Source organism: Conger conger, chromosome 11 (genome assembly GCF_963514075.1).
Source record: "Conger conger chromosome 11, fConCon1.1, whole genome shotgun sequence".
In the NCBI taxonomy this organism is placed as follows: Eukaryota; Metazoa; Chordata; class Actinopteri; order Anguilliformes; family Congridae; genus Conger; species Conger conger.
The window spans coordinates 44,627,461-44,651,417 of NC_083770.1; the positions used below are offsets into that span (position 1 = coordinate 44,627,461).

General features: G+C 47.0%; 1 protein-coding gene across 3 annotated transcripts in view; it reads right to left on the reverse strand.

Annotated features, from left to right (window-relative positions):
- The window catches only part of LOC133140223 (netrin receptor UNC5D-like), a 184,394-nt gene that overhangs the window by 39,911 nt on the left and 120,526 nt on the right, over positions 1 to 23,957 (reverse strand). For all 3 annotated transcript variants that reach the window (XM_061259914.1, XM_061259913.1, XM_061259915.1), the window contains 2 exons: positions 5,229 to 5,372; positions 4,744 to 4,847 (listed from right to left, as the gene is read on the reverse strand). In XM_061259914.1, the coding sequence (XP_061115898.1) occupies positions 4,744 to 4,847; positions 5,229 to 5,372 (248 nt within the window). The remainder of the gene's footprint in view (positions 1 to 4,743; positions 4,848 to 5,228; positions 5,373 to 23,957) is intronic.

Consider the following 23,957-nt stretch of genomic DNA (forward strand, 5'->3'; position numbering starts at 1 on the left):
AATGTGACAAGAAGGCAATTACAAGTGAAGTCCAATATCCCGTTTTGTTTTATACAATGAAATTAACTTGGACTTTCATTAATGTCTGGGCTGTTTCTCCATAGTCGCGACGTTTTCCATGGCGATAATGGCTTTGGGGAAATCACATTACAGAAAACTGCTCTTGAATCTGACAGCGACATTTCAGACCTGGCACCAATCCTTCACTGTCCACCCTTCACAGCTGTAATGCCTCCAATAATGTTTATCAGTGAATAATTACATTTCAAGCACATCAAACGACTTTGAATCACCAGAGACAATGAATAATTGCACTACACAAAGCAATTGCTGGTTAATGTTTGCCTAATGGTGCGAGGTCTTATTTTTTAAAGTTATTCAAAGGCTGTTAACTTGCATTGAGCATATTCTAGTGCCGCAATAATATGATCTCGACTTTGACTGCTAATTTCATGCTTTCTTTTTTGCATATCCATCAAGAGAACAACATTATGCAAGGTTCTTGATTGTTCTTTCAACTTGAAATATTTGTTCAAATAAGCAAATATTCCGAATAATTCTATTTAAAAATGGTGAGATATGTGAGTTGTGAAATGGAGGGGACATGCTGTGTTTAAATTCTATAATAAAAGAGATAGATGGTGAGATGCTAATGGACAGAGAGATTTGGTTTCATTTGTTTTCCAGCCTGCGTCTTAATGTTTCGATGACATGATACATCCGCATATAAAACACTGCCAACATAAAGAGGACCTGTTCTATATTACTGCAGTTTCAAACCTACTGTAGATGAAAGCATACACCTGACTGCTGTTGGAAGCTTTCAGTCAGTGCCTGGCTTATGCCAGTATTTTAATAAAATACATTTTCTGCAAACAGGAGAGGCACTAGGACACTACAAGGCTTGTATTATGCTGAACTGTTTCTTACAGGTAATATTAAAATAATTTCCTCTACTGATCTTCATGGAGATTTTAATGAAAGATTTCCACTCCCACAGATTGGACTGGCTATGAAGGCACCACCTCTGTTTTCAAAGAGCGCATAGGTGGTACAGATGCCACCGGTTTTAAAAGTTTCTGAACCGGTAATTTACAGCACACAAATGACAACCCAATATCCATGTTGCCATGAGGGGATTTCTGACAATAAACACGCAGAAAATGAGGCGGTCGCCGTATGGGGGCGACATGGCTCAGGCAGTAAGAGCGGTCGTCTGGCAGTCGGAGGGTTGCCGGTTCGATCCCCCGCCCGGGCTGTGTCGAAGTGTCCCTGAGCAAGACACCTAACCCCCAAATGCTCCTGACGAGCTGGTCGGGGCCTTGCATGGCAGCCAATCACCGTGAGTGTGTGAGTGTGTGTGAGTGTGTGTGAGTGTGTGTGAGTGTGTGAGTGTGTGTGAGTGTGTGTGAGTGTGTGAGTGTGAGTGTGAGTGTGTGTATGAATGGGTGAATGGAGAAGCATCAATTGTACAGCGCTTTGGATAAAGGCGCTATATAAATGCCTGCCATTTACCATATGTGGTGAGAAATGAAAGTGGCAGTGATTCATACGCCCTGGCTGTGGCCAGCACACAGATGCGCCTGTTTATCTACACTGGTCATTCACCGTGCATAACGGCCTCAGCCTGCTGTTCTCACGCCAGCCAGAGGGAGCCATGCGGGGCTATCAGTCTCCTGGGTCGGTATCAGAGCGCTGGCCTGGGCACAGCGGTGCGGGGCGGTGCCCCGGGGGAAGACCGTCTGGGGGAAAAGACCTGGCAAGGCCCAAGGAAACAGCCCCAGACTGGGCTGTGAGAGATGAGCCTTCAGCCCCCCTCTGGAGGCGGAGGCCCACCCGCCCACACTGTGGCCCTGCCTGCCTGCCCCGGAGGCCCGGAGCCAGACAGACGGAGACGAGCGCCCTGGAGGGGCGTCGTGTTCCTGGCAGGTTTGGGCTCTGATTGATTGGGCTGAGGCTACCCCCACGGCTCCCCCCCCCCCCCTCCCCCCCCTGCATGCAACCAATGGGATCGCCTCCGCTGGCAACCCCTTCCACTCGCCCGTGAACTTTGGACAAGTTAACTCTCAGCCTGGCGGCAGTGGAGAAGTGCATCTTTTGATGCGCAAAATCCCCCCAGTAAGTCGCCCGGAGTCCTGTCAGCGAGTCCCCCGAGTCAGACAGACGGAAATAACAGCGCAACACCTGAACGATTGCAGCGGGGACGTGCCTGGATCTGATAGGAGATCTCTCCCGGGATTTCAGAAGGCCGAACAGACCGTCAAGGTGTGTGTGTTTTCCAAGCGACAAAACCCAAAAACGTGCAAGGTGGTGAAAAAAAAAAATCGCATTTATTTATACTGCGTTGGATGTTCTCTTTAATACTAACTCCACAGAGACGCACATGTATCTCAATTGTGTGGATTTGCTCAGTACACGCGCGGGCCTTAATTATTCACACTTCAGCTTACAGGAACTTCCTGGCGGAATGGCTCAGCGGCGGAGACGCTGTTTGAGACGCCGCCGCCCGTGATTGTGTTTAAAGTGAGCTGACGGGACGGAGCGCGGTGACGCCGTTCCCACGTTCCCTCTGCGCTAATCCTGTCCCGCAGGAAGGGCTGCGGCACTCGCACGCTGACTGACACGAGCCACCGTGACCAGGCCCCACCCCACCGACGTGCACTCCATCAAGCCCCCAAACTGAGCGCGTTATGGCTAACGGCAGAAAAAGGCGTCAGCATTCCGCGGAGAATGCTGATGGGGGTGCCCACCCCACCGACTGACGCTATGAAAGCCCGGGGAGAGAGCGCTTACCCTGAAGCCTAGTTAAAAATAAAAATAAAAAAAAGTCTCTAAAAGTTCAGCACGCTCACAGCCGAAAGTTCAATATTTCATGCAAGAGGTGAGCTGGCCGGGGTGAGAACACCTGCCGCATCCTCTACATTATTTACTCCGTCTCTTTTGCTGGGCTCATTCATGTTGACAAATGATTGAGGGAAACTCTTGTCTTAAAACTTCCGTTTTTTCCCCCTGGATTTTCCTGCTTCAATGTTCAGGGTGCAGTCAAGGAGATCAATTTAAAATGGGCCTTCCATTCCGATGCTGAATCATTCACTGCACACAGATTGCCCACAGCAAAACCCTCTAAATTCACATGCACCAGAAAAGTATCGTTCCGAGTAATTAACATTAGACGAGCACTAGGTGCAGCACTGTGTCTGTTATTGTTACGCAAACCTTGACATTAGGCTACAATAGTGATGTGATTGTGTTAATTGTTTAATGGAAAACAATAACAAAAACACCACTCTCATTGGATTTTCCACTTCATTGCTAATTTGGTCTTTCCATTTTTCCAGCTAGTTAAGTACTGTCCCGTCTTACGCTTGCGTCTCATGGTTTGTTTCTGTGTACTGGCCCCGTTCTAGGTATTTGTGCTATTAAATTTGATTAACCTTGATTAAAGCCTATTATTTATTGCATCTCGGTGTACGCAAGCGGTTCCGATTGACTCTCCTAACATATTACCTTCACTGTAACCCACTCAACCCATTTGAATTGATTTTCCCGTTACATGTCTGTCATATCCACTGTACCTTTACATTACACCTCGCTGGCCAGTGAATGGGCTCCCTCTCTATATTCAAGTTCTTCCCGAGATTGCTTCCCATCGGGGAGTTCTCACCACTCATGTGCTTGCTATTTGGGGGTTGAGGTCTTGTGTTAGCCATTTTCTGTTTTGCCCATCTTTCCTGTTACTCTAAAGCATCTTTGTGACATTATAAAAAGCACTATACAAATAAAATTGAATTGAGTTGAATTGAATTTTTTGCTCACATTGCTCATAACTGGATTTAATGGCCTTCCAAAATTCCTCAACCAGACAGAAAGAAAAGTAGGTCCATCGGTACTCTTGAGAGATGAAATTGGGGACGGGCAGGTTAAATGTACAGGCAGCATTTTAATACAGCCGCCCCAGAGCTGTGCTCAATCACATAAGAAATAAGGACTTATTAGAAATCACACAGAATGAGTCTAACAGGTTCCACCACCTTGACAGATTACTCATGCCGCAGAAATTACAGTACAAAGCATTTAACGCATTGAGCAAACTTGCTTTCTTTGATGTTCTGAAAATGTAACTATGAAAAAAACAAAATAAGCTCTGACACCTGAATGGGAACTATTTTGAAACAACTGACTCATCGCTGTACATTTCCCTGCATACACCAACTGGTTTTACTGCAAATGCTTATTTCAAGCTTTAACCACAAAAACAGTTCCAAGAAACAATGGCTTTCAGTATCCTAGCAATGAGCAGTCTGATTTGGGCATCTAACAAAGCCTTTTATTTTTAAATATAATGTTCTATAAATGCATTTGTATTGTACATAGAAAAGCTATCGGCACATGAGCCTGCATTAGTACGGGTCTGTTATCACAATGTATCACAATAATCTAACATTATTCCCCAGGTAATTTATTTTATTCAATGCTAATGGACTTAGCATGCACACAATATTTAAAGGTCAAACACAATTATTTTGAGAATAAGCTCCACTAACTGAGGAAGACATTTTTATACAAAAACACATCCTTAGGTTGCACCCACACACTCGCTGATAATGATGGAGGAGAATGTTTTCTTAACACGGTTCTTTGGAAAGAGGAGTCATGACTTTCACTGCAACAGGGGACTAAAACCACGGGCAGAAGAAGGCCTCTCAGACAGAGGGGTCATTGGGGCAGGAAGTCAGGTCTTACCCCAGCCACTGGAACTCCCTCCGGAGGGCGGCAGTGCAACACGATCATGCCCTTGATGGGAACCTCCTTCCCCTGGGGGTCCTGCTCAAAGTTCTTCCTCAGGTCTGTTTGGGGAGATAAGAGGCGGGCGTCAGTGTGGAGCTAGCCTAGCCTGGCCCGTCTGATTCTCACACGCCTCTCGCCTCCCACACCCCACGTCCCCGGCTTCAATCAAAGTATCCTGGAAATGCAGAACACGGAGAGTAGAATGGATCCCTTCAGCTGGTAATGTGCTAATCTCCTATTGAGGCAAGACCTACTTCACTTAGGTTAGGGTAGATTAGTCAAATCAGATGGGTGTCCTTGGTCTTTACTAGGCCCCGAACGAGAACCACCTCTATAGTGGTCGGCCGGCGTCAGTTAATGGCAGTGGAGTTGGTGAGTGTTCTCTGTTCTGTGGGAACAGTAGAAGCGGTTGTTGTTCGCACTCTGGGAACAGTACTCACATGCGATTCGGACGGTTGCCTTTCGGCTTTTGGATGTCCCCAGGTGGCTCCAGGCCACACAGAGGCACCAGTAGTCCTCTGGGCCATGGAAGTCCTCAACTTGTTGCCGAGAAACATTGATCATCACCTCTCGGATCTTCAGTCCTGCCAATGGAAATGGAGGAAACCATAAAACAAAACGGTGTAACACATTTACACAGTCATCCATTCCTCGGTTTACAAGCAATATCACAAATAAATCAATATCCTCTTCCAAATTCAATTTGTTCCCTGTACGGGACATGAATCTCTGGACTTAATTTAAATCACCACATAGTCTACTATGCTGAAACATACAAGGGACATTCAATAAAGATCAAATAAATTCTATTTTTTCAAATATTTTCACTGCAACATCCAAGACACTTTCTCGAAAATGCTTAAACCTTTTTATCCCTGCGGGGTCTCAGGAGGTTATGGAGAATAAATCTCTAACCAAATCTATGAACCAACAGTGATTATTCAATACATTTTATTTACTGGTTCTCCGTTTGTGTCCCATATGGTTTGTTTGAGCTAATATCCTTTCAACGTTACCTACTCCTAGCTCTTATCAGTTAAGTGGGTTTCCTTCAAATACGTATCTGTGAGGAAATAAAATATATGCCTGAATAAATATGTGATATGAATATCTGCTTGGAAAATAACATACTATATATTTTATATAAATATTCTATCGACTTCCATGTTTCCACTAAAACGTCCACCACTGGATGTACAGCAACTCTGAATTATTCAAAAGGGTCTGTACAGTGTTGGTGTGTTTCTGTACGCAAAAGAAAAGAGAAAAACAAAGTGCTCACGCGACCGTTTTATGCCTTTGAAAACGTGATGGCCAAGATGAGCTGTCACAGAGAGGAAAGAAAGGCTTGATCAATTATTCTGAATGCCAAATCCACAAAGCTTATTTTCAGTTTGAAGCCCAGCTCATACTGACCAACCAGTAGGAATTGTATTAACAAATTATGTGGACTGTGCTTCAAAGTGTCTTTGGAGAGCTTACTCAGTTCATAAGCCATAAAGGAAAATGACAATGTTGTGCTCTGTGAAATGGATACTTAAACCACATTTTATTTTTCAAATAGCCAATTTGATGAGTAAAACAAATAGGCATAATTTAAGTTTACGTGCTGAAAGAGGAGGAGAGCAACTAAACTTTTCAAAGGTTTATATATTTAGGCCACAAGAAACATAAGAGGCGTCTAACGTTACGCCTGTCTGGATGAACACTCGTCGGCTCCAAATGGAATCTCTTTTTACAAGACTGCAATTTTCATATCATATTATAAAATGCACAGACAGTACAGAACTGGGAGGCCACCGCTCCATAAGCCAATTAAAATGGGCCCAGGAAACACAGTGCCATATGACACAACTTCCCTTTGGAGATAATCAATGTGCCACACGCACCCTCGGTTCAGCTCCGGCTGTTAGCCGTAAAAAGGAGGGCCTCGCCCCCACAGCGACCGGGCGGCTGTGTTAAAATGCTACCTGTACATTTAACTCCACAATCAACAGGCCATGCAAATACTGCTTCAGGGAAATAGTGGACTGATTCCACAAAATGAGAATCAATCAAAATGAGAGTTTGGCGAATAAGCAACCGTTGATCTCCTGTAGTATCATGCAAAGGTAGAGGCCTACTACCCTGATCTGTTTTTTATTTTTATTTTATTCCTTAGTCAAATATTGATAGCCAATGTGGAGCTGAACATATCCAAAATCCGGGGCGCTCTCCAAAGCAACCCTCCTGCATCGTTTCACAACGCAGCCCGCAGTGAAAGCTGCACAGAACTGCATCGGAGGAAGACCTTTCCAATGCGGCTCGGGCCTGCAGTGCACCGACACCCGGTCGACCAGTAGGGGTCGGTAGAGGGCATTTACGGACTCCTGACCGACTGAGATCCCATACCATAGGCGATGCAAACACCTACATTGCCTGATGCCCATGGAGCTGCCAGCCACAGCCAGGACTTCAGACAGTGAGGTTCATTCATCTCAGCGCATTGGTATTGCTCACCAGGAAATGTACAAAAAAACAAAAAAAAATTCTAAGGAGACATTTGCATGATGTAAAAGTTGTGTTTACAAGTGCACAAAAACTTTACTTTTTGAAGTATTTTTTCTCATAAAGCCAGCAGTCTCTCCGAGGAGCACACAGATTGCGAGTAAAAACAAGAAGCATGATGGCCCTGATTCCCTCGGGGAGACGGGAGAGCTCAGCAGTCACACACAGCCATATGAAGTACCAGTGTACCCGGCGTTTCACAGAGACAGGGGGGGGAAGACAACTCATCAGAATTTCCCTTTGGAGACATGGTGGTGAGTGCACACAGGGGAAGAGGCACGGGAAGAAAATTATGACTAATGACTGCATGCACTTCTCCACAAAAGAGCCCTGAGTAATATGCTAATGGAAAGCAACCCCTTCCTCCCAGCTGAAAGGCTAATTTCCTGGAGGACGGGCTGTCGTCGACAGGCGGCGTTGCCGGAGAGGCAGACCGCAGTGCCGCGGCTTTGTCATCCGTCACCGCCGCTTCCTCAGAGCCGGGGCGACGGTGACGGCCGTTATTAAACCAAAGCTCTTGATTTCTCCTTTACCAGCCGCTCCGCCGTTTTACGCCGCGTGCCAAGACGCCTGACGGAGCCTTCCGGAGCCTTCCGGAGGAGGCTGAAACACCCAGAGGAGGAGCGCGCGATGATCTGCTAAAAAAAACAAATTAAAAAGGGCGGTGGGGGCGGGGGTGGGGGGGTCGTGCCTCCCGGAGTCCAGGGGGAGGGAGCGTGATGCTAATCTAATCTCCCGCCGCTCCCGCCTGTTGTTCTGCGCTGGCTCAGCCCGCTGGCTCGGGCCGCTGGCTCGCTCAGAACCAGGGCCGCGGGGAACGGGCTCGTTCTGACCGGACCCGCCTTCCGATCCCGCAGCGAACGGATATTCCAGCTGCAGCTCCTGCCAGCCGTCGCCAAATGCGATTGTTGGCAGACTCGGGCGAAACCCCATGACAAAGGACGATTATCAGAATTGTTTTAGATTATTTGCGCTTTGTGCCGCTTGGCAAACATATGCTACAGCGCTCAAACTCGTTTTTCTTTCCTCCCCGCCCCTCCCCATCAGTGGGTTACCAAAAGTTCTCAAACCTACTTTGATTAAAGCCCTGTCTCAACTGCTTTATGTAAACACAATCAGTGGTGCTTTTGGCAATAGGACTGAAATGAGTCACTACGTACACTCTACACTGTCAGGTTTCGGGACTCGGGGTAACGTAATAGCAGGCTTTATTGACACGGGGCAGATCCAAAACGTAATCCACAAAAAGCCAATGGTCGAGATTCAGGCAGACAGGTGCATGTCGGGCAGGCAGAGCGTAATCGTGAGACAGGCAGGGTTCAAAAACCGAGGAGACAGAAAAGCAGAGGTACAAATCCAAAAAATCCAAAGCCGAGTCGAAAAAACCAGGCAGAGATCAAAAACCATAAAATCCAAAAACAGAACAGACAGGAGCAGAATATAACAGATACAGGGCACAGGTACAGGGAAGCTAGAACTGGGGTGGGGAACAAAGACGAACTAGCAACAGGATACTGAAAAGGACAGGTTTAAATAGACTACTGAAAAAGTACAGCAGTCGGCTTCTATTTCATTTTCTACATACGTACGTACATGTTTACCACTTTACAGAAACAGCTGTAACATTTGAAGCTGAAGTAAATCAAAACGATAAAGTACAATACTTTGTTGCATAGTCCTTAAATTCAAAAGCGACATAAGGTCTACAGCGTTAATATTTGAGTCTAGAGCTTTGCCATCAAATATCCTGACACCTAGTGTAGTTCAGAGGAAGTTCACAGTGAATCACGGAAGACTGGCCAACAGCGTGTTATTTTTAGAAAACATGGCTGCCAACTTATTAAGTGCCTCTCTACCTGCTTCTCCTCTCGCAGTATTTTCCAAGGACCACATACAGTATGAATGTCTCCTAATATGAGAAGTCAAACAGGGAGATGAAGACAGGGTTAAGGGTTCAAAGCTTCCCCTCAGAGCACAACACTTTGCTCTCAGCGAAGGGAAAAAAAACAGTGTTGGCACATTAATGTCACACTCGATTAAGCTCTCTGTTTTCCAGTCCAGGCCTCCACAGAGGAACCCTCACGCAATATGGAAAGATATAATAATCATCGTAAAAAGCATCCAAATACAGGAGTGCTATTAAACACAACATATTGAGCTTGTGTAATGTTCATTCAAAATACATTCTGCAAAATGAGACCGCTCCCCACATTGACGCAATTAAGTGCACACATTCACACTCACATACAAACACGAACACTTATCTGTGCGTGCACACACACACACAAACACACACACGCACACACACACGTACACGTCTTTTACATACATTCAGAGAAACACTTTTATCTCTCTCTTACACACAAACACACGCACACACAAACACACACACGCACACACAAACACACACACGTACACGTCTTTTACATACATACAGAGAAACACTTTTATCTCTCTCTTACACACAAACACACACACACACACACATACACACACACACAGAGGCTTACAAATACTTCTCTCACACTCACAAGCATGCAGGCATGCATGCATGAGCGCACACACAGACACACACACACACGCCCTTCCCTTCCTTCGACATAATGATTCCATTACGGTGTTTTTCCCCGCCTTTGGGACTGTTATACGATCGCACACTTTTTATTTTTCAGTGCAGAGAGATCAATGCAAATCAGTGTTATCAGCAGCCTCCATTAGGCTGCACGCCCACTGCTAAAGTATGTAATTGGAAGCCTGTCGTGAGGAGGGAGCAAACATTTCTCCTTAAAACAAAATGACATCCGTGATAATGGTTACAAAAACCAGAATCTAATGGTTTCAAAGGCCCGAGACAGAATGGGAGAAAAGCGATCACTCCCTTGTTTGTGTCCTTGATAGGCTTGTTTCACCAGGGACGGGGGGGAAGAGGGGCACTCTAATTCCGGACAGCCTCAGAATCTCCGGTGTTTATTTCACCCTGGACTGCTGCTCCAATCTCACTGCTGGCTAAAGCTCCAAAGATGTTCAGAAATTAGATTTAACTCCACTTCTTGAAAGGGGTTTGGAGGTGTCTGCAATTAAAGCAGATAACTGAAACTTACAGACAAGCGATTGGGGATATGGTTGCATTAAATAATGTATCAGTGTTCGCTGACGCTTCTTACCTCCTTTCTAATTCCTTGGGGTCTGTTGTATTTTTAAAGAAAATGTGTACACTAATAAAAAAGTCAAACCTCAGCTGACGAAACAACAATTAATGTTTTATTAAGGGGTACTCCTAGCACACATAGGATGCTTTCCCCAATGACCCGTAAATAAATCATCTTTTTTTAAACTGATTACAGTGGATGGATCAATTTTAACCATTTGTTTTAGGGAGGAACATTCTTGTCACTATCCCTGTGGGTCAGCACAGCTTAGTTTATCCACAAAACAATTTTCAAGAACATAAATCCATATTTACTGTATACAAATATTTTAGTACCATCATAATAGTTAATTACATATTATTACAAGTAGAGGAATAATTCAGGCCTACACAGACTTCAATCTTAGTCAAGCTTTATTACATGATCATGGAGAAAAATACAAGCCTCAGTAGTTCTCTGAAATGGTTAAGGGTTTTGCCTATCGGTACACATGGACAGACACAGATAAAAAGAAGAAAAAAAACACCCACAGGACTCCTGCCATATATTATTCTGCTGGTGAAGGAAGCTTAGGGGCCCTTCTTCCAAACAGAAAAGGAGTCACTGAGAGCAAGTGTTTAGCCAAGGATATAAGAACCTCCAGTTCACCCCATTTTCCTAATTCCTCTACACAAGGTTAGAAAGAACAATCATGACAGGATTTCTTTGTGATTTGTACGGGTATTTTCACCACAGATGTTGGGGTCCATATTAAAGAGAGGAATGATTCTCTATTTTAATGTGGACGACTTGATGAATTAAGTATCTTAAACGCTGAAAAATAAGAAAAAGCATGGTCAGCACTGTAAGACTAAATCTTCCACGGTCATTTATATGCTTCTCACGGGTATTACAGAATGAAACTCGATATAATATGATATGATATACAGAAATAGGGGCAAGTGAGGTGGGCTTAAGATGCCCTTAAAGTGGCAGGAGATCTTATTCATGAATTGTGAAAAACAAAACTGAAAAATGAGCTTTGACGATAATGTGAAAGATGCCAGTTTTATGAAAGAAGGCACTTTCGTGCCGTCGTGGTGGGAATTCACTTCCAGAGCAGGAGGCCATGAAGCCAGCGACGTCCCGTTACGCTGTGAGAGCTTCGTCCGTCGATCAGCCAGTGCGGCGTTCGGGAGCTGAAAAAGTGTGTTCTCGGGGCGAGTCTGGCGTTCGGGAGTGGGAAAAGTGCGTTCTCAGGGCGAGCTTGGCGTTCAGGAGCTGGAGAAGCGTGTTCTTGGGGTGAGCCTGGCGTTCAGGAGCTGGAGAAGCGTGTTCTCAGGGCGAGCCTGGCGTTCAGGAGCTGGAGAAGTGTGTTCTCAGGGCGAGTCTGGCGTTCAGGAGCTGGAGAAGCGTGTTCTCGGGGCGAGTATGGCGTTCAGGAGCTGGAGAAGTGTGTTCTCGGGGCGAGCCTGGCGTTCAGGAGCTGGAGAAACGTGTTCTCGGGGAGAGCCTGGCGTTCAGGAGCTGGAGAAGCGTGTTCTCAGGGCGAGCCTGGCGTTCAGGAGCTGGAGAAGCGTGTTCTCGGGGCGAGTATGGCGTTCAGGAGCTGGAGAAGTGTGTTCTCAGGGCGAGTCTGGCGTTCAGGAGCTGGAGAAGCGTGTTCTCAGGGAGAGCCTGGCGTTCAGGAGCTGGAGAAACGTGTTCTCGGGGAGAGCATGGCGTTCAGGAGCTGGAGAAGTGTGTTCTCAGGGCGAGCTTGGCGTTCAGGAGCTGGAGAAGCGTGTTCTTGGGGTGAGCCTGGCGTTCAGGAGCTGGAGAAGCGTGTTCTTGGGGTGAGCCTGGCGTTCGGGAGCTGGAGAAGTGTGTTCTCAGGGCCAGTCTGGCGTTCAGGAGCTGGAGAAGTGTGTTCTCAGGGCCAGTCTGGCGTTCAGGAGCTGGAGAAGCGTGTTCTCAGGGCGAGTCTGGCGTTCAGGAGCTGGAGAAGCGTGTTCTCAGGGCGAGCCTGGCGTTCAGGAGCTGGAGAAGCGTGTTCTCAGGGAGAGCCTGGCGTTCGGGAGCTGGAGAAGCGTGTTCTCGGGGCGAGTATGGCGTTCAGGAGCTGGAGAAGCGTGTTCTCAGGGCGAGCCTGGCGTTCAGGAGCTGGAGAAGCGTGTTCTCAGGGCGAGCCTGGCGTTCAGGAGCTGGAGAAGCGTGTTCTCAGGGCGAGCCTGGCGTTCAGGAGCTGGAGAAGCGTGTTCTCAGGGCGAGCCTGGCGTTCAGGAGCTGGAGAAACGTGTTCTCGGGGAGAGCCTGGCGTTTAGGAGCTGGAGAAGCGTGTTCTCAGGGTGAGTCTGGCGTTCAGGAGCTGGAGAAGCGTGTTCTCGGGGCGAGCCTGGCGTTCAGGAGCTGGAGAAACGTGTTCTCGGGGAGAGCCTGGCGTTCAGGAGCTGGAGAAGCGTGTTCTCGGGGCGAGCCTGGCGTTCAGGAGCTGGAGAAGCGTGTTCTCAGGGCGAGCCTGGCGTTCAGGAGCTGGAGAAGCGTGTTCTCAGGGCGAGTCTGGCGTTCGGGAGCTGGAGAAGCGTGTTCTCGGGGCGAGTCTGGCGTTCAGGAGCTGGAGAAGCGTGTTCTCAGGGCGAGCCTGGCGTTCAGGAGCTGGAGAAGCGTGTTCTCAGGGCGAGTCTGGCGTTCGGGAGCTGGAGAAGCGTGTTCTCAGGGCGAGTCTGGCGTTCGGGAGCTGGAGAAGCGTGTTCTCGGGGCGAGTCTGGCGTTCAGGAGCTGGAGAAGCGTGTTCTCAGGGCGAGTCTGGCGTTCGGGAGCTGGAGAAGCGTGTTCTCAGGGCGAGTCTGGCGTTCGGGAGCTGGAGAAGCGTGTTCTCAGGGCGAGCCTGGCGTTTAGGAGCTGGAGAAGCGTGTTCTCAGGGCGAGTCTGGCGTTCGGGAGCTGGAGAAGTGTGTTCTCGGGGAGAGCCTGGCGTTCAGGAGCTGGAGAAGCGTGTTCTCGGGGAGAGCCTGGCGTTCAGGAGCTGGAGAAGCGTGTTCTCGGGGAGAGCCTGGCGTTCAGGAGCTGGAGAAGCGTGTTCTCAGGGAGAGTCTGGTGTTCAGGAGCTGGAGAAGCGTGTTCTCGGGGAGAGCCTGGCGTTCAGGAGCTGGAGAAGCGTGTTCTCGGGGAGAGCCTGGCGTTCGGGAGCTGGAGAAGCGTGTTCTCAGGGTGAGTCTGGCGTTCGGGAGCTGGAGAAGCGCGTTCTCAGGGCGAGTCTGGCGCTCGGGAGCTGGAGAAGTGTGTTCTCAGGGCGAGTCTGGCGTTTAGGAGCTGGAGAAGCGTGTTCTCAGGGCGAGTTTGGCGCTCGGGAGCTGGAGAAGCGTGTTCTCAGGGCGAGTATGGCGTTCAGGAGCTGGAGAAGCGTGTTCTCAGGGCGAGTCTGGCGTTTAGGAGCAGGAGAAGCGTGTTCTCAGGGCGAGTCTGGCGTTCAGGAGCTGGAGAAGCGTGTTCTCAGGGTGAGTCTGGCGTTCGGGAGCTGGAGAAGCGCGTTCTCGGGGCGAGCGCAGGCGACAGATGTCAACATCGTTCGGCGGAGCCGGCGCTGACAGATGTGGGAGCGGTCCCTCCCCGGTGCGACGCGTTTGATCTCCGACGCCGCGATGCGTCTGGCAGCCGGAGCGGAGGCCTGGCCCGAGGCCCAGCCCGCGGCCCTGCGCATGCGAAACGCCGGCAAAACGGAAAAACAACCGCCGGAAAAAAGACGTCACCCGGGCGCCGACGTGCTCAGCCAACCCTGGCCGGCGTGGCCTTCGGGAAGACGGTGCACGGACCCATTATACTCCACCACTTCACCTTGAACACGACGCAACAGTCGGGTGATGAGAAAGGGAGTCGGCGCGACTCGCTCCAGCAGAAGGCCCGCGACACCATTACGCTCCGCGGGAACGTAAACCGCGACAGAAGTGAGGAAAATAAGGTTTCCGTCGTGTTCACGGGTACGGGAGTGCACCTGTCGCCGGCTGACGCGCGAGTTCACACGACTGACCGTCCGCCCGCTTCGCTTCAGAAGCCATTAACGGCCTCGACTCCAGGAATACGGCAGACATCTTACTGCCGCAGGTGCTGGAGTGCCAGACCGGCCTTCTCGCGGAGAGGAGACGGAGAACACAGGAGTGTGAGAGGACGGCCGCTCCGGGGGCAGCCGGTGTAGGCGCGCGTTTTCCACGCCCGCGGCTGGACCGGTCGCGGCCGACGCTGAGGGTGTTTATCTGCAGCGGTCAGCACTCCGCTCCCCTGCAGGGCCCGGCCTGTCTGGACCCGCCAATCTCCATCTGTCTATAATCTGCACGTAGCGCGCGGGGGCCCCAGCGCTCCCATCTGCAAGCTGCTCGCTGCCGATAACATTCATCGCAACCAACGCCATCGATACTGGCCCGTACCCTTGGCAAGCTGGCCTTGTTTTAATCTCACCCCCTCCCTCCATACAGAAGCAAGATGTTAGAAAGTTGTTTTTTCAAAGACCCAGTGAACTAAATACTAGACCCAGCATAAAACACTATTCCTTTGCATTGTATGACATTCCTTTCAAATGCATCCCTGTTAAAGAAAAATATGCACACAGATCTGATATACACAGTGTGGCCCTGCTGAGATGAAGAGGCCACTGATCCCTTGAGACTTGAGGCAGGCATGATGAAAAGTAGGCATGATATAGGCATGGTTTAAATGTATGAAGTGAAAAGAGTGCTTTTAACATACAATCAGTGAACACTTTATTAGGTACATCTGTACACCAGCTTGTAAATGCAAATATTTAATCAGCCAATCATGTGGCAGCAAGTAAATGCATAAAAGCATGCAGACATGGTCAAGAAGTTCAGCTGCTTTTCAGACCAAATGTCAGAATGGGGAAGAAATGTGATCCAAGTGACTTTGACCGTGGAATGACTGTTGATGCCAGACAGGGTTCAGAAACTGCCCAGAAACTGCTCATCTCCTGCTATTTTCATGCACAACAGTCTCAGAGAATGGTGTGAAAAACTAAAAACATCCAGTGAGTTGATTAACAGCGAGTTAATTAACTGCCCCAGAGACGCTGACAGGAAAGTGACAGTAATGCAAATAACCACACATTACATCAGTAGAATGCAGAAGAGCATCTCTGAACACACAATGCGTCAAAACCTCTAAGGGGATAGACCACAGCAGCAGAAGACCAATAAGTCTAAAAAAGTCTAATAAATACCTAATGAAGTGCTCAGTGAGCTTATTTGGACAAACAAAATGGCTCTGCTTCAGTTTTGTGGGAAGAAGTGGAAATGGCTGCTCTCAGAACGTGTTGCTCCGCTGCGCTCCACCTCAGTTGGGTCCTGTCTCACTGAAATGGATCCTCAGAGGCCGGACCTTCATCCCCCCCAGCGGTTCACTAATCTCTGACAGGCTTGGAAGGTTAACCCGGAGGTGGGCCTCCAGGAGAGAGATCAAGCTGCCGTCGGACACGTGCCAGACGCGGTGGCTTTAATCCGCGAGATGGGGGAGACAGGCCGTCGGGCGGGGTGCCAGGGCAAGGAGGCAGGGAGGAGAGGAGGCGAGGAGGCGAGAGGGCAAGGAGACATGGAGGCGAGGAGGTGAGGAGGTGAGAGGGCAAGGAGACAGGGAGGCGAGGAGGTGAGGAGGCGAGAGGGCAAGGAGACAGGAAGGCAAGGAGACAGGGAGGCGAGGAGGCAAGGAGGTGAGGAGGCGAGGAAGCGAGAGGGCAAGGAGACAGGGAGGCGAGGAGGCAAGGAGACAGGGAGGTGAGGAGGTGAGAGGGCAAGGAGAGAGTGCCACTTGTCGCCAAGCACAGCAAGTCATGAAGGTCTCAGTGCCATTTGACATGGAAAAAATAGTGCACACTCAGGATGCCGTTTTAATGGCAAATAATGATTTGTGTACATTTACACACATCTGTGTGCCAGATCACATGAATTCAGCTTCTGCCAGACCTGCATGAAAGCGCAATGTTGGGTCATGGGTGTGCTTCAAGAAAGAAATTAGATAAAGAATTATCCTCCCGTATCAAGTTTTTTTTCATATTGATTTCACTTTTAGCTTTTAGACCCACACAAAAACCAAGGAGATGGATAAAGCGAAAAAAAAAAAGTAAAGCTAAATTATGGAAAAATATCATATGCGGACTCTGGCACCATCAGTCAGTCATAAAAATGATATTGGGAAGTTTACCAAATGCTTTTCCCCGGCCAACCAAAGACTTCTTGCTTTGACATCACTGAAGTCGAGCGTGAGCATGACAGAACTTTTCTATTATCTCCACTGTATTACTTTTTAAGAGAATAAGGGTATCATCCGCCGCATCTAAAAATGAGACGTGTTACTGAAAATCTTCACAATGACTGTAATTTGTAATATCACTGCATGAAAACTCATATACAAGGCAGAGAAATGATAATGCCCACATGCTTACGATAATGGCTGCCACCGCCGCCGCACTGGAGCGTAGATTAACGAGCTCTTCGCGCATTTCTTCATGGCTTAACACATAAAAGATTTCAACTCTCCTTCATGCTTTTCTGGCAGGGCACAGATACCGCCGCATCATTCATACACGACCATCCTATACATCTTCAGTCACATCGCTTAGATTACAGAGATCAGCGCTCGCCTAGTGATGTCTGTCCATCCCTGAAACGGCAAGATTTGGGACACCATTTTAATAAGGCAACATAAATCAATGCTGCAAACCACCACTTGGTCGCTGGGCAGCGTCGTACGTGTGCCTCAAATACATTTCTGACGCAGCTACACAGCCGATGACGTGAGCCAAAGAGGCTCATCCCTAAAGCCGGCTAATCTGCCCATCATCCACAACGGTGCCCGGACTCCGCTGCGTAAGCACCTACTATCAGTCTGAAATGATTCCCCTCCATCTGAAAGTGAGGCTGCCATGGCGGACAGACCGTTTTCGATGGCTCTCCAGCAGCGATGGAGCCCTTTTAACCGCACGGACACGTCAGAGGCCGTAAAATGTGCCTCGCCCGGCTTCCTGTATTCCACTGGGCGAGATAACCCAGGCCGGCTCCTCACTGCATAGGGGGGCGTCTGCCTCACCCGCTCCTGCAGCTCATTGGTCCCCGACTCACAGCTTAACACATTTCACACGACGGACAGGAGCATATTAACAGAAAACACTAAAATCTGACCGGCAACAATTCTATGATGAATCACCTCTGTCGCGAAAACAAAAAGGAATCAACACATCCACGCTCTTACTGCCGATCTGGGACCGGCAAATGAGCACACAGGTGGTAAAGGGGGGAGGCAGCCGGCCATAAAGGGAGGCAGTTCCTGTCATTTACATGGCGGGGGCAACACTGATGTGACATTAGAGCAGCCGTTTCCCCCGCCAGCGGCCACGGCACTGACGCTGCGGCTGTATTGATGTCCGCTTCCGCCCAGTTTCCCATGTTTATAACGCCACGGCAACAAACCAGAGAACACGATACTCAGTAAACAATAAAAAGCCCAACTCAAACGGAGTGTAAGACGCCACGCGGGACTGAGAGAAGAGCGCTTTATAACCCTCCACATCTTATGATGTGGTGTCACACTAAAAGCGCCCCAGCACAGGGTTTATATACCTCTGCCATTTCATAGTTAATTCAAAACCCATAGGTTGTGTCAGCGAAGAAGAAAAAAAAAAAAAACAGCTCACAAAGAAATCCTGGCCTCTATGTCTTACAAACGACTTGATGCCCCTCTTAAGGGGACAAGTTCGCCTCCAGCAAACTCTGTGCTGTGTCCCGGCCATTCACCACTTAACCGCCAGCTCACTTAACGTCCTTCTGCAGCGCCGGGAGACAGAGTCCGCTGTGACGGCCAACTCAAGGGCATTGTTGTGCTTATCGGCGGGTGCGATTCATCTGCCTGACTGGAAAATGAGAGATCCTATCAGGCCCACGGGATGGCATTGAGGGCCCATGTCCTAATCAATAAAGCCCAATTCATCGCAGATCGGCCGGGCTGATGAACTTGCTTAATCCATAGCGCAATTTTGCCGGCTATTACAGGAGCCGTCGCTGTGCCGGGTGCAGGGATGAGGTTATCAGCGGTTATGAGTCTAACGCTGAGATGAAGCCGGGCGTGCGACACGTTCATATCACACAGGGACACTCGGGGGGGCTTTTTAATTGCAAACCTCTCGGGCCGTTTGTCGCTGAAATGTGAAAAGTTTGGTAAAGAGGGGAGAAGTGGAAAGTGAAAACCTCTTCACAGGAGGTAAACTATTGCTTTTTAGGTCGTCATTGAGTGTCTAATCGTGGTGTTTTGCCTTTGTTTGCATCTGGAGTCAGAAAACAGACACCACAATGAAGGCCAGACAACTACTGCAGAAAAACAACTAATCTATAATCTGAGAGAAGATTCATTAAGAAGGATAGCACAGAAACTGGGTGTGTCAAGAACAGCAGTTTGGAAAGTCCTGAGAAATAAAGAAACCACTGGGTAAATAAACACCATACAGGTTGGCCAAGGAAGAAAACAGCAGCTCAAGAGGTAAGAGCAGTCATCTGGCAGTTGGAAGGTTGTCCGTTTAATCCCACCCAGGGTGTGTCAAAGTCTCCCTGAACAAGTCACCTACCCCCTAAATGCTCCTGACGAGCTGGTTGGTGCCTTGCATGGCAGACAATTGCCGTTGGTGTGTGAGTGTGTGCGTGTGAATGTGAAAAATAAATTGTACAACGCTTTGGATAAAGGTGCTATATAAATGCCAACCATATACCATCACCAAAATATCACAAACCACCATGCAACAGGGAACACAATCCTCTCATCAGCAGAAAGAATCAAAAGGCCAGATAAGAATTTGGCAAAAAAATACAGACAAGCCAGAAGAGTTCTGGAACTTTTCTGTTCTGAGGTTTTATGGAAAATAAGCCTTTACCAAGTGTGGAGAACGGAAGGATCAGTCCATGGTTAAAAGCATAAGAACACAGGTATATGGCTTAAGCACAGCAAAAATAACAAATGTCACTGTACCGTTAATAAATAGACTATTGGAGGGCACTGTATGTGTCTAAATGACACAGGGAATTTAAAACCTCAAGGGCAGATGTCTTGAGACAGAGAACTAGAGTCACAACATTAGATGCTATTAGATAGATGCTGGGATACAGAACAATACTCCCGGGAGAACCAAAAAGGAAGATATGTGCTATTGAGCAGCAGATTCTGGTCCATCTTCATTCTTTGCCTTATAAAGAGTTTACTGCAATAGACATTTTCTGCCCCCACCCTTGGAAAAGGTCTGAAAGTGTCTAGTAAACAGCCTACAAAAAATAATTTAAAAAAATGGAAATTGCAGTAAGTGATCCTTTCATCAGCTGAAGATAAGTGGTGGCAGACACCTCCTACGACTTCATTTTACACTGGAGCAGCTTTAAGCACAACAAAAGCCAATTTACTGATGTCACTGCTAAGCCAAGTAATGTTGAAAGGAGTGTGAGGAGTCAAAGACAGAACACTTTGAAATAAAGGCAACTAAATGTGACTTCTGTCTTCATTTTAAATGTTGTTGGTTTGTTCTGCTCTTAAAAAATGGCATGTGGAAAAACACTGCATTGAAAACAGAGTTTCTCAAAATGGTCCACAGTTTGGCATCTTTAATAAGCCACTGTGCCATCTGTAGGAAGTCAGCCGCAAGGGCAGATATGCCTATGAACCGCCAATGGATGCTGAGATGCATATCCAAGCACTTATATAAATCTAGATATAGATTCATGTGTTTGTAATAAGCATGTGGTAATATATATTTTTTTTAAATCATTTTTTGTGTCATCTTTTCTTTCTCCCATCAATCCTCGAGTCTTCAGGCACGACCCAGTCCCTCTGTGTACTCATGCGGCAATGTGTGAGCCAATACAGCAACAATCAGATAAGCGCATATTTCTGCCCTGTTTATGCTGTTTTCATATGTATTGTATTCATTTCAAGCCTTATCATTATCATTCTTTTTTTTACAAAATGGTGGTACAGAAAAAAGGGAGTTATTGCAAGAAAAAGAAAAATGAATTTCCTGTTTCCATTTCCTCCTCTTTTTTTTTTGTCACATGAAGCAAAAATAACCAAGATGGAGACTTTCATTTCCCCATTATCAGTCACACAACAATTTCACAGCACAGCAATCATGCAATAATGAACTTCCAGAAGCGATTAAACGCCCCATCCTGCAGAGGGGCCTCTATGAACGCACCACACTCCTCTTTTCAGAGGCTAATCAGAGCCCATTTCACAAGAGGCGTCGCATCAACTTTGTTCTCCAGAAAAGCCCTCCAGGAAATAAAACAAGGACCTCGTCAGCAACAGCTGCTGCATGGACTCTCGCACACCTGCTCCTGACACTTTTTTAAAGGGGCTCATTTCATCTACAACTTATGCAGACAACAAAACTCGCACTTTCCCACAATTAATATTCAGAGCATGGGACAATTTTTTCATAAGCGGAGGTGGCTCTAGACACGCCATGGAGCTTTTGACTGAATTTCATCCAGAAGTGAGCAATCCAGAGCTACATTTAAAGGCAAGCCATGCACCAAGGGGAGGAAGGTAGGGTTCTGCGATGGGAGGGTTCATTGGAGGAGCAGTGGCATTTGAGTAAATGAAACCGAGCTAATGTACACTCAGTGAGCACTTTATTAGGTATTAGGCTTATTAAATCTTCTGCTGCTGTAGCCGTTCCACTTATGGTTTTGATGCCTTGTGTGTTCAGAGATGGTCTTCTGGATACCAGTGTTGTAATACATCTTTATCTGTGTTACTGTCATCTTCGACCTGTCTGACCCTGCATGCAGACCGAGTTGTGCACCCCTGCTCTAGACACTGATGTGCATGAAAATCCCAGGAGATCAGGGGTTTCTGAGATACACAAATCACCCCATCAACAATCATTCCATGGTCAAAGTCACATTTCTTCCCGATTTAGGCATTTGGTGTGATAAACAGCCGAACCTCTTGACCATGTCTGCATGCTTTTATGCATTTATTTGCTACCACATGATTGGCTGATTAAAGATTTGCAAGACGGTCTACCTAATAAAGTGCCCACTGAGTTGTATTGAATATAGCAAAATAAATAGCCTCATGTTTCATTTAGAGTTAAAATTCCATTGACAGAACTCCACTGATACCACGGCATGCAGCGTTACTTAGGTGTTCTCAGATAAGCAGTGAACAATGCAATTCAACACCCGAGGATGATTTCCGCAATATTAGTAGCTCAACCTTTGAGCTCCAATTTCACTGTTGGTCAACACACTTCAAATCACATTAAAGAGGTTGTTCAATACAAACACATTTAGCCACTTTGCTGCGAATTGGCAATTTTTCAAACACATGATAGCCTCTCTGGGCTTTATTTCTATTTATTTTCAAAATAAATATGACGAATGAACGCAATAAAACTTCTGCACCATCTCCAAATTGTATCTCCAAATGTGTGTAACCATCTCCAAATTGTATTTAACAGGTGATGGAATGGACTGTCATTCTGATTGACTTTCTGGGGCCCTCGTGGTGTCTGGCGTGGTGTCTGGGGTATGCATATATCTGTGCGGCATTGATTTCCTTCCCTCATGTCACGCTGGCTCAGCTGTAGTCCCATGTGAGGAGCGAGAGCAAGCTCCGTTACTCCACCTCTCCTGCCTTCTGCTCCGTTCGTGTGAGGTTTGTGTGAGGTTCTTTAACACAGTTACATGCGAGATGTGAGGTCCTTTAACACAGATACATGTGAGATTCTTTAACACAGTTAACATGTGGGGTGTGAGGTTCTTTAACACAGTTACATGTGAGGTGTGAGATTCTTTAACACAGTTAACATGTGAGATGTGAGGTTCTTTAACACAGTTACATGTGAGGTTCTTTAACACAGTTACATGTGAGGTGTGAGATTCTTTAACACAGTTAACATGTGAGGTGTGAGGTTCTTTAACACAGTTACATGTGAGGTTCTTTAACACAGTTACATATGAGGTGTGAGATTCTTTAACACAGTTAACATGTGAGATGTGAGGTTCTTTAACACAGTTACACGTGAGGTGTGAGATTCTTTAACACAGTTAACATGTGAGGTGTGAAGTTCTTTAACATAGTTAACATGTGAGGAGTGAGATTCATTAACACAGTTACATGTGAGGTGTGAAGTTCTTTAACACAGTTAACATGTGAGGAGTGAGATTCATTAACACAGTTACATGTGAGATGTGAGGTTCTTTAACACAGTTACATGCTTTTGTGAGTTTTTAGCCCTTCCGTCACTGGCTCGGTGAATGTTAAATATGTGTGCCTTTTTTCCTCGTTTCTACAGTAGCACTGAGAGCTCTCACTGTGAAACTTCTCGATATCACATTGGGTGATCCAATTGTAAAAAGGCGACAAATGTGTGACATACTGTTATACAGTAGGCTTTAAGAAATGTAAATATTAGGGCCAGATGTACAAAGCCTTTTGTGCTGATTTCCTGGCGCACATATGATGCATTCTGCCCAGGAAACATCCGTAGTACGTATCAAACTGGCGCACGGGGCTGGAACCACAGTGTGCGTGAGTCACCGCAAAATGTGTTTATGTCCTTAATGCATATGCTTTTCAGGGTGGATCATGCAAATTAATGGCAGAGATATTATAAGTGTGGCTGATTATGTATTCTGTTGAATTCAGTGAAGTTTGCGCAATTAACGAGGGTCAAATTGTGCGTGAAATTTCTGTGCCTCTGTAGAGCAGGCCTAAAGTGAGGTGCGAGACAGAAACACGGATCTAGGCTTCAAAAATGCACTGAAATAATCTTTGCAACAAGACTCAATAATTAAGCAGTAATTAAGGCTGGGTTTCTTCACAAAAAATATTGACAATTCTTTTTTTAAATTAACCAATATATCATGCGAAGCAATTGGAAGTGACTGAAATAACGTAGTGACAGTAACTCACTTAAAAAAATTCAGTGTTGCCACTAGTAGACTAAATGCAATGAGATGCTGCTTTTAAAGGCTTTTGTCTATCGTGGAAAGAGTGTTAGAGTTATCCTCCAAAACAATCACAGAAAAGAAACAGGGAATTAAATGGACTGCCAAAAAAGAAACTTCTTTGACAAACACCCAGCCATACAAATAATTACGCTTCTGGGAGAGATAAAAGATGTACTGGAACCTCCCACACGACGTTCCCATTCTATCCCAGCAATAGTCAAGATGACTGCCACGTTACATCTCGCATTTCATTCGCTAACACTAGCCACCACAGCTGGAATATGTACACATTATGTCCTGCACTGGATACACTTTTACGCGGCAGCCGATACATGGATATCATCACACGCGGCGAAGATATTCAATGCACTAAACACGCCGTTTAAAATCTGGCAAAATGTGGTTTGTAGCAGTCTCATTTGCTGATTGCGTAATGAGCTGCAGCCTTTGTAAATAAGAAGCTAATTTCAGTCAGACTGCGACCGCACCGACACACTCTCGTCAGGCCAGCTTTGTGTACA